Raw genomic sequence first — 15,901 nt, forward strand, 5'->3', positions numbered from 1 at the left:
AGTTCTGTACGTACAAGGCTTTTTCATGTATTGTAAATTGTTCTGTGATTGGCTTGTATCTGTAAGCGTGAAAGAAGCGTGCGTGTGATTGGTCGGTGAGGTCATGTGACTTATTCTCCCTGCGTGGAGGAGACGGTGACAAGACTTCACCAGTCGTTGTAGATCGCTGCCCCAGTAGGTCGCGTTCGGTGGCTTCTCGCCAAATTATGATGTAATTTGCTAATGGATAATTTAACGGGATACAAGAGCCAGTCCTGTCAGTCGTTATCCGATAGAGCGCGCGGGTGTCGCGAATGTGCAGCGCTCGGCTGCGGCGAGGCTTACTCCGCGCGCGGGGTTGCCAAGTCGTCAGTCGCGCGCTGGCCGCTGTCGCAGTGCCTTGGTTATCTGCCTCCCTGCCACCCGATATGTTTCCTCGCGGCCAGACACCAGCTCCGCCGGGATCCACGGCCTTCACATGCTGTGCGCGTGCTATTTTACATACCTTTTCAATTAATCAGTTGTCAACTACAATTTCTTCGCTGAAACAATTTATTTATTTGGGATTTAGTTACTATTTGAAGAGTGGCTTATAGCGAGAGATTCTGATGTATAATCTCGGCCCGGGTATGATTTTGTGGTCTAATTTTGAGCATAAACCGAAAACAATAAAAAAATAATTCCCAGTCTTATAACTCTAATCGATTAAAAAACCTTTCACTCGATAAGAAATAACGTAATTTAATTGTACTAAATGTTTTAATAAAGTGATGTCTGAAATACTTCCTGAAATGTACAGGAACAAAACTATACAAAATTTAATGCTGTATTAAACAATGATACTCTGGCCAGATTTTTTTTGTGTAATTTTACAGAGAGTTCACAAAGATAGTTTTTATGTATGTACATTAATGATACCGTTGAAAGACACCATTAAAAAATTTATACAATATGTGCACTATTTAAATAAATATATTAATTACATATAATTTAGCATAACATTAAAGATTGAAATGAACATGTTGACATACGTTTTTAAACAGAGAAATTATAGTCTTTCAAGCACATTCACTGCAACGATACACATAATATTACTTTAGTAAAAGAGGTGTCTAAATAAATTTATAATAAGTTCTAATTTAATCTACAAATAAACATAAATTATGTGTTTGATAACCAAAACTCTAAAAAAAATCGTATTGGTTTTACAATCAAAATATGATCATAATATTATCTACACTGTTATATTAGGACTGTGTCAAAAACAGAAGAAAACATGCATAACATTTAGGAAACCAAAACTGAAGTAATCTGTTTTATGTTTTTCTTTAGTGATTTTTGAGCTTCTTTTACAAAGTCAGGCTCTCGCGCATTTAGTCTTCGGGTATTTAATGGATCTGCTATCTCTGGCAGTAAGCACTCCGCAAAAAACTGTTGTAGCTTTGACAGCATGAGTTTTTCCCAAATTTCTTTGTCGAACAAAATTCTTTCAACATGGAAATCATTTTTCGTATGAACTATAAAGTCGTAATAATTTCTACGGCAGACGCCAAGTTGACCTTGAATCTGGTTTAAAAAAAAATGTGGGTTTTCTTTAGACGCAAATCTCCAAGTTTTTCTTCGATACACGTTTTTTTTTTTCTTTTTTGAAATATAGTCCTTTAATTTATTGTCACCAGCTGAAAATAAGCATTTAACTTCCAGCAAAACCATCGACTGCCACTAGTACATCTGGAGATATTCCGAGAAATGAAAAGATTGGGTGCACAAAAAAAGCCACAATCTTCGACTTCAACATTTTTAGTTTGGAATACATATTCTTAGCCACATTTTCGTTAACTCGTCCAAACTGAACGGCTTTGGAATTTATCTCCCTGTGATACAAAATTTATTTTACTAGACAGTGACAGGATGTATGTGTTCTTTTTACCACAAAACCGAAACTATATGCTGTAAGTCTGTTCACAGAAGCATCCCTCCATTTAGTGTTCTTGTGTTGACCAACAGTACTTCCTTCTTTCCAACTCATTAATATTTTTTTAAGTTGTTGCATCCCAATTCAGGTTTTCGAGGATAAACTTCATCTTTGTATCAAGTTCTTCAGGACTCAACATGTCTTCAGGACACAAAATGTCTTCAGCACTTGGACCATACTCCAAATCAGGACCAGGAGTGTTGTTTGGTCATCTCTTTTTATTTGGAGGGCCATCTTCATGCTGGAGACAGCTAATTTTTAAAACTGTTTGGAAGTATTTTCCTGGGCTTCGACCAAATTTGTTTTTCCATGGGATGAAGTGCCACCTAGGACCTCTGACATGGGCCAGTCCAGCTCCCATACAACGAGCGTGATAAGAGCCTCTTTTAGCAAAGTGTACCCGTTTTCCACCTGAAAACTTAGCTAACATACTCATATATCGCTCAACCTAATTTTTAGTTTTGTTAAGTACGAGTCTATCAGATTTCATTACCATAGGATCAAGAGCCTTTTCAATAGCTTCCATAATCCCCGACTCTTTCACAAATGTCACAAAATTTTCATTGGTATTTTTTCTTTTTCAGTATTCTACACGGCAGTTTTCGTGACAACCGAATACATGATGAGGACCATTTTTTATGTCAAGTTTCAATCGAACGATATATGTACCAACAAGAGATATTCCAGCAATTTTGATTGCTTTTCTAGCGCCGGATTTTAATCTTACTATTGTTGATTCAAGCAAATGACGCGCAGATGGTGGAAATGACATATTTCTGGAAAATTTGTGAAAATGGTTTTTTTACAATGTGGTTTGCACACTCAATTTTTATGACTTCTCTTCCGTAAGGAACTCGCTGCTTTATTCTAAAGTAAACACTGAATCTCCGTCACCAAAATAAGTATTTTAACAAGTGCTGCTCAACACTCCCGCAGAACCCTTCTACTATTATAGTTTGTTCCATTACAGTGCTTGGACCACTATAGTTTTTAAAGCAAAGATGTTCATTCACCTTTTTGTCTTTGAGTCTTGCAAATGGGCATGCGAAGCGATACTTTGTTTTCACTCCCAGGTACAAGAGTTGGTTTGTTTCGGCTCTGATAATGCAATTCTTCAAAAGAAAAAAAGTTAACATGCACATTTTGACTGGATTTTGTAAGTACTGAAATATTTTATTTTATGAACAGACTATAGAGTAAGCATTGGTGTAAACAGGAAGATAACTCACCACTCCACTTGAATTGAAACTATGTCAGTCAGTCCTCCTATTCCAGCCGCCGCGCCGTCCCCTACGACACTATGTGGTATATTATTTTCTACGTTCCCTATGGCAATAGCTAGTTTTTTTTTCCATTCTCTATCAGTTTCTTGGAAAGTTGTCTTTGCCGAAACTAAATAAAAAAATCATCTTAGTAGTAGCGTTAAGAAAACTTATGCAAATCACATGTACACATATTTCACTACACAAACCTATCACATTATAGGGTTGTGCGAATAGTGTATTTTGGTGGTCGAAAATTTTGAATTGAACAGGAATTTTTTTTTAATTTATTGCGAATAATTTCAAGGTCAAAAATTATCTTACATTTTCACTTAGATAGATACATAACAATACAGAACACATGTAGTGAAAAAGTAATATTATATTAACTTTTGCAGACAAAGTAAAAATTGTACCATGTTTATTAACTATTGAAGCAATGTAAACATCATTAATATGCACATTTCTCAGATAGAAATATTAAAAAGTGCAGTGTTGTACTTTTTAAAATTAAAATCCAAATTCCATGACGGCAATGAATAACGGAGGGGTGGAGGGGAGTTGAGAATTTGTAAAATTTGAAGGAAGTAGGCTGGAAAATAACTTGGTGCACTCATGGGTGCACGTGTTGAGATCCTCTTCAAGAGAACTATACTACCAGCCAGCTTGTGTTAGCTACCCAAGGTCGACGGCCCACTGTTGAGATTCAGCGCTTCGTTTCGTGTTGTCACTGGGCGTCCTCACACGTACATACCCACACCACTTGAGGCAGACATTCCTCCAGCTGCCCGAAAGTAGCAATCTCCTGATAGTTCTGTAGATCTCTTTCCAGGAGTGTCACGTGAAGGCTGACATTTCACGTATGTGGTAGCACGGTCGTGGGCGGCGAGTGCTAAGAGATGGAGTTATCATCTTGTAACGCGTATATTTATAAATGTGTTTGTATGTAAATCTGTTTAGTTTCGCTATTTAAAACGTATTTATCTTAAAACGTTCATTGGTTACCAAAAAGCAATCAGTAGGTAGAAACCAGAGTCTATAACTGTAACTGCCATTTTTACTTCCACGTATTATTATCATAACGAAAAAAGCAACCGTTTTTGCGGAGCGTCACAATACGACTGGGCACATAGCGGCGGTGAGGACTGCCGTACACACAGTGTGTGAGGTAACATTTCGTGAAATATACCTTGCATTATTTGAATGCTGATATTGTTCTTGTAGATGCTAGCTGCCAGACGAACGGTCACGTGTCACGGCTTGTTTTGGTATCAATTCAGGTCCTACATGTACTTGTAGGTTATCAGTTTTTTTCTCATAAGACAGCCATCTATTAAGGGAAATAAATAGTTAGATATAACAGTGTATTATTTTCGTGCTAGAGAAGGTTGAATACGGATTCAAGAGAAAAAAAAATGTTTTTATTAGGTTAGATCGGGGATGGTCAAAACTAGTCCAAATGACAATAACGATGCTTTTACCTGGAATCGTGAAGTGTCGTATGATTAAGAGTCTACTGTATATCGACAAATAAGCAATGACGACTATAATATCTTATGAAAAAAAGAGAAGTTTGGCTTCACCTGAGTAACAACCAGCAACTACAGATGTGCCTGTAAATATTAGCAATTTTAATCTTTGATATTCGACTTCCGAATGTGAATAGTTCATAAATAACTGCGCAACTATTTGTGTTTACGAATATCCGCACACCCCAATACATTTTCCATTTTTTGTGACTAATATTGGTATTCTAAAATTAAATAAAATACTCATTTTTAGGCAACTAATAAGATTTTCAAACTGTTGTCTCATTGCTATGTGGATTCATTCAATGTAGCTTCCTAAGTAAAAACAAAATAATGCCTGATAAAGGGATTTATCTTTAAGTTACATTCAGAAAGTCGTCTAAAAATTTACAATTATTATTCTTTCTCCTCCGAAGAACAGAAAAACTTAAAATGTTATGTAATAATACAATGGTATATGTACCTACCGGCTGCTTAATTTACTGAGCCTTTTATTTAATGTAAACCTTAGCATGCAAGTATGAAATCCATTATGAAACTTTTCGCACAGCGGATCTAAGCTGTTCCATAATATGTAAAATATATTTAACCTATCTAGGTAAAAGTTTCAAGTTTCCACTTTTGGTTCACATTGTCTTGAACTCCAACAAAATGGAGGGGGGGGGGGGGGAGAGAGAGAGAGAGAGATCTCAGAGCTAGTGCACTGAGATTCTCAGGGTAGACGAATTAAGTAAAAATTATTGACGGAGTAAGGAATGGTGCTAAGAAATTAAGTTTGCCGCTGAATATGGGTTGAATTCCCCAACGTAGCCATGTTAATTTTTTAAGTCTTACACATAGGAACTGAAATAATATATATTTAATTGTAAGGCACAATATTTTTTATAAGCAGCAATTAATTTAAAAGTTGGCTAATTGTAACTACAATTTGGCTTGGGCAGTATAATACTCAAGTGAATGAAAACAATACAACCGAATTGAGAACCTCCTTTTTTTAAGTCAGTTGAAATTAACTTAAGCTGAGGATTTTTTGCCTAACTTATACTTACATAAAAATAAACACATTTCTTGAATCAGGATAGTTTAGTTTGCAAAGCGTCACTTAATCACATTTCAAATTGAAAAAATTGGAAGTTCATGTAAAGCACATTATGGCACAAAATATTTTTTGCCCAAAAACACTTTACAGTAAATGGAAGAAATAATTAAAACTATAAAAAATTTGGGTTCATATTCTCTTCAAACCTTTCGCTTTTCGCAGTACATCCATGCGTCTCTGAATTGATAGCACTGTTCTTAGCTTTCTTCTCGTCGTTGACACAGTACTCCGCACCTTGCTGATTATTTACTGGCACGGAGGAAGTGGGGTCAGATTCCGTTAGCCGAGGATGGGTCCGAAGTGGTGGCAACACGGCAGCCGGCTGCACGCTCCCGCGCGCAAGACAGGCGCAAGTGAACCTACTCGCGGCCAGAAAAAATAGCTGAAAATGCAAAATACTAAATATTTCTTGTTCTAATAAATTTAGCAGTATGCCACCGCTTACTTTTTTATTCTTTACTTTAAAAGGAAAAATGTTGCAGACTCTAAATATTTGTATATCTTACAGCCTGTTTTTTAGACCACTTTTTCGGTTTTCCTTAATTTTAAAAACGTAAAATAAAATACTTATCAATATTTTTTCTACAATATTAATCTGACAGATGATTTCTGTTGTAAAACTGCAGCAAACAAGCCAAGTACGAAATTCTTATCTGAAAAATTGTAGAAGATGTAGAAAACACTTTTTAACCTACAATTCCCTATCAAGTCGCCGAACCAGGGACGGCCTTAACGTTGGTGGTCAGAGCCAGGCCAAGTATTAAGTCAACCTAATTTGTTTTATTTTTTTTCGAACAGTACTAAATTAGAAATTGCGGCCACCTTCGTCGGCGTTCGGCTCGTAGCGAAATTTGTTTTCGCTGGGTGCGGCCCTGTTCGAGGTCCCACCATCTTCGTGTACTTGCAGTGAAAGATTACTGAAGGACGTTATTTTCGTTAATTCACATCGCACAAACTGTGAGCATTTTTGGACGGGCAGATGTACGTGTTGAACGAGTGAGTAAAACTGTGAAAATGATTGGATTCGTCTATGCATTCTAATTTGAAGGAATAAAACAAAAACTACAATCGACGCTTTAAATCTTTTTATTTTTGTAAGTAACGAACTGTTATAAAACTTTGCAAGAAAACATTTCAGATCCCCCTGTTTCCACCTTGATGCACGCATCTTTGGCTCACCATGTGGAAGTTCTTCCTCATTAGCTGATTCTGTTCCTACTCAACAAGACTAGTATTCAACTAGCAGCAAACAGAGTTTTTAAGATCTTCTTAATATGGTGAAACAGACTCCAAGGGAAACCTCTACCAAGAAGAAGAAGAGGGTAGCAATAGGGGCTGAAGTAGTTACAGCTGAAGAACAAGAGAGAGAAGCCTAAACAGACCGAAAATAATAAGAGAAAACCGACGAGAAGATAAACAAACCCCTGAAATTTCAGATGAAGACATCAGGTTTAGCGACATCAATCTTCAGAGTGAAGATAACCTTCTCAGTGAACTAAAAGAATGGTTGAATGCCCTCTGAGATAATAGTGATGATAATATAAGTGAGAAAACTGAAACACAAACATGTTGGCAAAGTACCAGTACTTGAAGGGCTAACTCCTATTGTTCACAATATAAAAAAGAGTGCAGAACACACTTTTGTTTACCCACAGTGTGATGATGTCAGTGAAGAGGATAGCAAGGACATAATAACCAAGCTTTCACAGCCAACCACCAGAAGAAGAGTGTCTTGACCTTACCAGTTCCGTTTTCTTCCTATAATATTGGATAGGCGTTTCTTTTCCTATGGACTTCTTACATTATATTTCTAGATTTTGTCTTGTACTTCAATTCTTTATTTTTTATTGTATCAATTTTTAAATTGATTAAAATACATTTTTAATTTATAATAATACATTTTATTGATCCTTCTTATATACTAATTCAGTTGGTTTTTCACACTTGTGAATTATACCAATGTGAAGAAGAAAGATTGAAAGCAAAAAATAATGTTGTGACTCCCAAAAAAAAATTCCTATGCGGTTTTGTTTGTCTTCAACTGCTCTTTTGTACACATTTGCCCCAACAGCGAAACAACTATACCTTATAGGTTTGACGTCGTCCGACCGAAGGCCACCCTAAAGCCCGACCTGCAACCGCAAGTATTCAACCCCGCTAACGGAACGCGCCCCTAGCCATGGCCCACCCGAGTCAGGCGAGCCACCAGCAACCAAGGTAGAACCCGGCCCCACCCAAATAAACAGACCGTCATTTCAACCAACCACGTTATAAAAACAAACACTGATTATTAAACAGTATTACGTATTAATTTAAAGTCGGTTGACGAAAGTGCGACGTAGGAGTGCCCGGGCACTCACGTGTGTGATACGTCGATATGTGTGTGAGTGTTCCCCTAGCGGCCTTCTGCCTGAATTAGTCAATTAGACCATATGACATAATTATTCATCCCTCGTGTTACGTTATTACCCCCACCAGAGCAATCCGGCAAGAGACGAACAGTCGCTGGTGTGACGTAACATTTAAATGAAATAATTTCTAACATAATAACTTCAATTTGTAGAAGGGACGAATGACCTTGATTCAGCTTTAATAATTAACGTAAGAAATTAACGCCCTTAAATTCTATTATTAACATATCATATCAGAAACTAACGTAATGAGGTCAACCCTGGCGCGAGGGCCACCGAGCCTTGGCCGGGCGCCATGACATGACGCCAGTACAGCGCGACTCGTGGACCGGGGCGGACGCACGTCCCACGGAGAGACATCATCCTTTGTCCACACCGAGTTCACTTCTGGTAAATATAGTCATTTCTAAAAACCTCTTTTTTAATAATCTCTCCGTGCGTACCCGGTCCAATTTTCGGTCCAGGACCTAATCCGGCCGCATAAATCTAAAACCCCCCTGCACCACACCTGGTCCGCGGGGTAGGTTCAGCATCCGGCACGGGCCGTCTCCCGAGGAACAGAACTTTACTTAAAATCAGTCGCTCCGGCACTGACACCACCCTGTAAGGGAACTTTGAGCGAATTTAGCCGCGGTCCGCGCTCCACGACCGTGGACGCGAGCACTGCCTCGATACGTAGATTTACGGGATTGGCCGCCTCCAATCACCCTCACCCCTCGTTGAGTAACCAGGCTCAGAAACGCCTAGTGCCACACTAATACGGAATATTTAGTGACTTTGTAACGCACCCTCGTGCAACATTTCTTTTGTAAACTTGTGCAACGCAACTCCACGTAACATTCATAAACTTGTGCAACGCACCCTCGTGTAACATTTCTTTTGTAAACTTGTGCCACGTTTTTATTGAGTAACTTTCAAACTCATTGTTGTGTAATTGTGTAGTTTTTAGTATTTTTTGACGTCACCTGTTGTACGACGTGGCGTGTAACCAACGGCGTTACACCCAGGCCACAGTCGCCTGAATAAATGACACACGTCATTTATTGCCTCATTTCAGCGTATGATTATTTCACCCTACAATTCCCAACCACCGCCGAGTAGGGAATTCCTTAAACCCACGCAACATCGCCGACGGTCCTAGTGGGCCACGCAGGGCAATCGACCCCACGACCCACCTACCGACTAGCACCAGAGCTAGTCTGGCGCCCATCCGGACACATTCCATTCACAGCAGCCACTCCCGCTAGGAACCGCACTGGGACTCGAGCCCGAGACCCCGGACGACGGCAGGTTATAGGAATTCCTAGCTCAGTACACATTTGCCTGAACCTCTGTGTACTTCAGAGGTTGTTTCAAAAAAACTTTGATAAAAATACAAAAAATTCATTTCTTTAAACATCCAGCAGGTATTTACAATCTAGAGTAACAGTCCTAAATGATAAAATAAAAATAATACTAATTTTTAGTTAATGTAGATCCACTAGAAACAGACAAAGTTGAATTTTGCTGAAAATGGTACGCAATTACCCCAACCCACCTTACTAAAATATCCAAATTAATTAAACTTATCAGCATCTGACTGCGGGATTCTCTAATGATTAACTTATTCTGAAATAATAGTTTAGTACATAAATGTGTTAAAACATCTAGTCAACTTTGAGGAATACCACAACAAAACAAATCAGCTCACAGCGACACCTGTTAGAAATGCAGGTCTGCCAGCCAGGAATTAAATCCAGATTATCAGCCCTTGGTAGAGGCGAGTAACCATGTGTTGAGACATTCAGTGAAAATCAAGCCTATATAGTCAGCTGAAATGTTGCAGTACATAAGAAATCTATGTTACTTGTTTACTTTTCACAATGCATTAAAGGTTATGTGTTAGTAAAGGCAAGATTATATGGTGAATGGTGAGAAAACAGAAATAACAGCAAATTTGAAGTCAATACACCACCAGATGGGAGTCAATACACAGCACAACACCGAAATGCAAAGCAAACACAAAATTCAGCAAAATTCACTTCAATTACCTCATTCTGTCTTTCAACTCATAGAATTTCATTAAGCTTTAGTAAGGCTTTTATTTAAAAACCTGAAATATTATATACTAATAAAAATATTTTAGGTGATATCTACTTTGTATTTATGGTTTTTTCAAAGTAAAGTAAATAAAAGCAGTGTATACCCTACCGGCCTTCAGGGAAACATCACAAGAAAAGTATAACTAAACTGATTTGGGTTTTTAAAAAATACATATTGCTTTTTTTGAGTCTTAATAATAATAATAATAATAATAATAATAATAATAATAATAATTGGAAAAAAATTAAATTAGAAAATATGTCATTACCAGAAATAAACTTAAAAACACAATCAAACAAATATATTTTTCCCACTGCTTAAAAAATTATTTTGGTTAAGTAGTTTAAATAACACCATTACCAGTACTTTTTTTTTTTTATTATTTTAGTGATTTTGTATACTAATGCACAATACTTTAATAACAAAAGTGATAACAAAACTTGTCAAAATATAAAACCATAAATTCTTGGTTCAAGACATAGCATTTAAAAAATAATTTTAAGTATTTTATTTTTTATTTTTTCTAGAACTAAGTTGCTGTTTTTGTTTAATTTTTCTCAAGAAAATATTGTATTATGTATAGTTTTATGTAACCATTTTAAATATCCTACCATAACATTTTGAAGCAGTTGATAAAATGTTGTTATGCTTGATATATGTAAAAGTAATTTAATTTTTAATGATAATAAGAATGAAATCCACAATTTTTAATGAGAAAATTAGCTTTTTTATAACCCCATTAAATCTTGGTTCTATGTATTAGTAATAAAACAAAGTGAGTTGTCGTTACCTTGATCTTGGTGAGCGCATGAAAATCTATCAGAAACTCCACCAGATCTGGCAAGTGTTGCTTCATGCACTCTGAAGCATTGGTGCTGAAGACAGGCATCCCCTCCGAGACCAGAGACGATATATCTTGCATCATGACGTGAGATGGCAGTGTGCCACCAACATCCTTGTAAAACAATAAGTTTTTTGTCATTTCAAAACATATGCAATTAAAAACCTCTGCAGCTTCAATAGTGTATAAATGAGAGTTCTGACATATGTTTTTTGTTATGGGGCTATTATTTTGTGGCTTTCTCGGCTGTGGCTTCCCCATCGTGATCCTTCGGTATGTGTTCGACCCTGTCCACCGCATGAGATGTCTGTGAGTGGGAGCTGATTGACTTACACCAAGACACATTATGCTATTTCACTGGTTGTAAAGTACACTACTATCGCAATTTTTCGTTTTACTTACTAGTATTGTAAACATCACCTTATATTAGACCTTATGTGGAGTTTATGAAAAAATTTAAAGAAATTCAAATATTTTCTGATAGTAAGCAAATTTAAACCCACAACCTTCAGTAGTGGGAGCAGACAGGTCTGAGTACTGTGGGATCTCTGGGGGGATAGGGGAGGTAAGATCACTGTGTTATAGATAGGCCCCTCAGAGGGGGGTTTTGGGAAGAGGCTATGCTATTCCTATCCCAGGAGGAAGGGGACCCCCAAGAGGTGGAGGGGGGTAGGAGGCTGTGTTATTCTCGGTCTAGAGGTGGCCATTTTGTTTCCTATCAACAGGTGGTTGCTTGGGGTGGGCGTGGCAGGTGGGTATGTCGCCACGTGTCGCAATCATAGTAGTCTGCTTGGGATACGAAGCCTGTTCTTTGTGTGTATGGTCTAGATAAGTTGTGTTCAACCCGCAATCTGCTGGTTACTTGCGAGTAAGAGGGATTTTATTTTTTGTTTATTCTCTTGGATTGTTTACAATTGTTTTCAATGAGTATTATTTTCCTTACTTCTTTCGCATGTACAATTCGGAAGCGCAGTGTCTTTTTGGTGTGTTTTATGCAAGAAAACTTTCCAAGTTTAGTTTAATTTCTCAAAAGCGCTATTGATAAAGTATGAAATCTCCTGTTTAAATTTATTTTCTAAAGAATAAAATGTAAATAAATAATCAAACTAAATTTATTGTGTAAATTACATTCTAAAAAAAATTAGTATAAAGGCAATGTTAACATAAAAATTTTTTTTAGTATGTCTAGCAACATAACAAATTGATTTTATTAACATTTACTTTAGTAATTTTGAAAAACATTTATATTAAGCAAATATAAAGAAAAATTAAAAAAAAAAAATGAAATATTTCTATGATAGCAGTACTATTACTAATTTTTTTTTGTGAAAAATTTTCATGGGAAGAGAACAAAATCTATATAATATTAATGGTTTTATTATGTGTTGGTAATACACAACACTATCTAGTGACCATCTCTTATTAAACCTAGAAATATTTCTATAGGTTTGTTACGATATTTAAGAGAAATTACAGAGAGATATTCTGTATTTGTTTTATCTGTTGTAAAATTGTTCTTTCCAACTTATGTCATAGGCAAGACACGTCCTTTTCTCTCGCCTTATTTTAATTTTTTTTTTTTTTCAGTAGTGACAATACTTGGGTTCCACTTTGATCTAGTGACAAACGAGTACAGAATGTTTTTCTGCTTCTCTAGTATCATACCTCTTGTCATGCTATGTCAGTTTCATTTTACGGTGCTATTGTGCATTACTTGTCAAAACTGCACTTTGTCGGAAATGTAACCTTGGTTTATGTTACTGCTCTTTCGGTTTTGATTTAATTTTAAGCAAGTATTACTTTTACACAAATTCATGTGGCTTCTTATTTTTTCCAGACCTTAACTGTTGCTGTCTAGACTAACTCCATGTTCTGGAGAAGTTGGGTATGCGTCGTGGAGCACACGGAGATGTATGGCTTCATTGCAAAAACATTTTTGTCCTGTATTCATGTGGGAATGGGGATATAATGTGCCGCGTTTAAGTTTCTTTCTTACTGATCTATTTGCTTATTTCCCTGTCCGTGTTTGTAATAGTGTGAAATCAATGTTTTTTTTTAATTCCACAGAAACTGTATTTTTTTTTTAGTGATTTTATTTACCTAGCTTATTGTTGGCACTGGGAGGGTTTTAACTGTATGTTTCACTAACTGTTTGATAACACTGAATGTGTCGAACACTCCAGAGTAAAATTTATCCAAGACAATGTGTGTGTCGTGGGGCTCCAATAGGTATTTTTTAAATATTTCATTGGATGTACAACATCCTACTCATGAAAACTGTGTCTCTCTATCTATATCTCCTAAAAAAAATTTATGTTTTAAAGCTATAGATAATTTAATATAAAATTATAAAACATAGCAAAGATAAGTAAAAGAATCATAAAATTATCTTTTAATGTTTTTAACTAAGGTTGTCGTAATGTTTTTATCTCCTACCGGTGTTTTCTGATGTTTGTTATTCTTGGTAAGAAATTAATAATTGCTGTAGCTACACTAAATAAACCTGTGATTATTACATTTATAAAAATTTTACTTTCTGTTATCAATGCAAGAGATAACTGTGAAAGTAGTTTCACATGTTGGTAGAAACACCATGGAAATAGTGTGTTGCATGCTATTATTTCGGTGTTTCTGGTGTGGTTTCATAATGGTTAAGACTTTGGGGTTGTATTTCAGATTGGGTGTGAAGACTCTTAGCTACTACAAATGTGCATGCGCGTGTGCGTGCGTGTGTGTGTGTGCTGTTTGACACATGCGTGTTCATTGTGTGTAAAACAATCTCTGAGAATTAGTGTTTATACTTTGGAATATTTTTTAATTTAATATACAGTAAGTCCTCGGTTTACGTCGGAGTTACGTTCCTGAAAACCGCGACGTAAATAGAAACGACGCAAAATGAGCCATGTTTCATGCCACCGGCCGGCCACGGCCCAAGGTCGGCCGGAAGCGCTGGCATACAGACGTGACAACGGGCAATTTTATCAGCAAATGACAACCGACAGCGTGGGAAACAAGTCCAACTAGTACTTCTCAGCTTTATAAAATGGTTATTTAACCAGCTACTTTATTACCTTTATTGATTGAAATATAAAAACAGATATATAGTACATACTGTACGTAAAAGCAGGAAGCGCCCCTCATGATGTATGATAAGATAAGGCGGTGAACATGTAGCTTACGCTACATAGCATAAATTAACTACCGAAGGAAACAAAGAATTATAAACGAATTATATACGGTGTTTTGGTTAAAATAAAGATTTACGGTCATTGTAAACGACGTTATTGTGAATCGGCGACAACTTAAATTGAAACATGAGTACTCAAACATTAGCGACGTTAATCCGAAACGACGTAAATCGGTACGACGTAAATAGAGGACTTACTGTATGCTTACATTTTGGTACATGAAAACCTTGAAATTTTTTTAACATACTGCAGAAAAATGCACTACATACGATGCAAATACATATCTTTTCTAACTACAAAGAATTATGAAATAGATATTTTTAAATGTTATTTTGCTTCTTATTAAAAATGTGAATCTATGTTGAGAGCTTGGATATTGGTATTGATGATTAAATGTATTTTACATTATTATAACGTATGTTTTCATCTCTAACAGTTTGGGTTCTTAAAACTTATGTTTCTCCCTCAAAAATCATTCTATTTTTTGTCTAATGTAAAATTTTATCATATTAGTTAGCATTTTAAAGTTGTTTTTTATATTCATACTTTTGTTTCCATCGTTTGACATGATTTACAGTATATAATACATCCTGTTTTCAGAGAGACACAGTCCTCTAATTTCTTGTTGCATAAGTGCTTCGTTAGGCATTGTAGAGACATAACTTGTTCCTTCAGTGGGGTGCTGCGGGTGGGATGTAGCGCTGGCCTCTCAATCGACAGGTCTTGGTTTCGTTTCTTTCCCTGCGTTCATGGATTTGGTGATAGGGTTGTTCTTTCCTTTTGTGTATACGCTTAACAGTTCTTATGTTTCGGATGCTTAATAGCACATTGTGAGATTTTGGGGTGCTGTAGATTTTTATGGTAATTGATATTTATTTGTGTTGTTGACATTTCTCGAGCCATGCCATTGGGTGTGGTGAATATGCTGCCTTGGAAGTGTGGTAGTTTTAAATGTTGAAGAGAAGCTTCGTTTTTATATTATTCCTGTAGATAGGTGTGTTTTTTTTTTTAAATTTTTTTTTAAGACTGGGTAGAATGTGTGTGTATAGTATCGGTTTGGATTTATTGGCTTTCTGTAGTTGGGTGACAGAACTCTATTTTTAGAACAGAACTCTATGTTTAGCATAGTGAAGTCACTTATCTGGTTAATATTTTTTTTTTAGGGAATAGAGACTTTCGTCCTCACATGTCTGCATTATTGAACCTCAATCTCTCACGTCAGAGCCAGGAGAAGTAGAGGGGCGGCCCGGGTCACCAGAGGGACCACTGTGGCCCCTACACTATTCATTGGCAGACTCCACATTTAGAATGAGAGTAGAAGAGCCCGTGGGAGATGAGTCGGAGCCGGAGGAACCAGCGGCTTGGCATCAGAGGCACCAACACCGGCACCGCGGTACCATCTCCAGCCCCGTTCAGCCGCCAGACCACCCAGCTGCTGTACCGCACAAACGGTAGACTCCGGGCGCGTGACGGGAGTAGCCACGCCCCCACCTTTGACAGCGGAAGCCTCGTCGTCCCAGGCTACATCAGAGGGG

General features: G+C 36.9%; 1 protein-coding gene across 1 annotated transcript in view; it reads right to left on the reverse strand.

Moving 5' to 3' along the window:
* Positions 1 to 15,901, reverse strand: part of LOC134543264 (protein unc-79 homolog) — a 250,667-nt gene that overhangs the window by 23,756 nt on the left and 211,010 nt on the right. Inside the window, exon 45 of the mRNA XM_063388179.1 lies at positions 11,128 to 11,292. Coding sequence (XP_063244249.1) covers positions 11,128 to 11,292 — 165 coding nt within the window. The remainder of the gene's footprint in view (positions 1 to 11,127; positions 11,293 to 15,901) is intronic.

This window comes from Bacillus rossius, chromosome 1, assembly GCF_032445375.1.
Source record: "Bacillus rossius redtenbacheri isolate Brsri chromosome 1, Brsri_v3, whole genome shotgun sequence".
In the NCBI taxonomy this organism is placed as follows: domain Eukaryota; kingdom Metazoa; phylum Arthropoda; class Insecta; order Phasmatodea; family Bacillidae; genus Bacillus; species Bacillus rossius.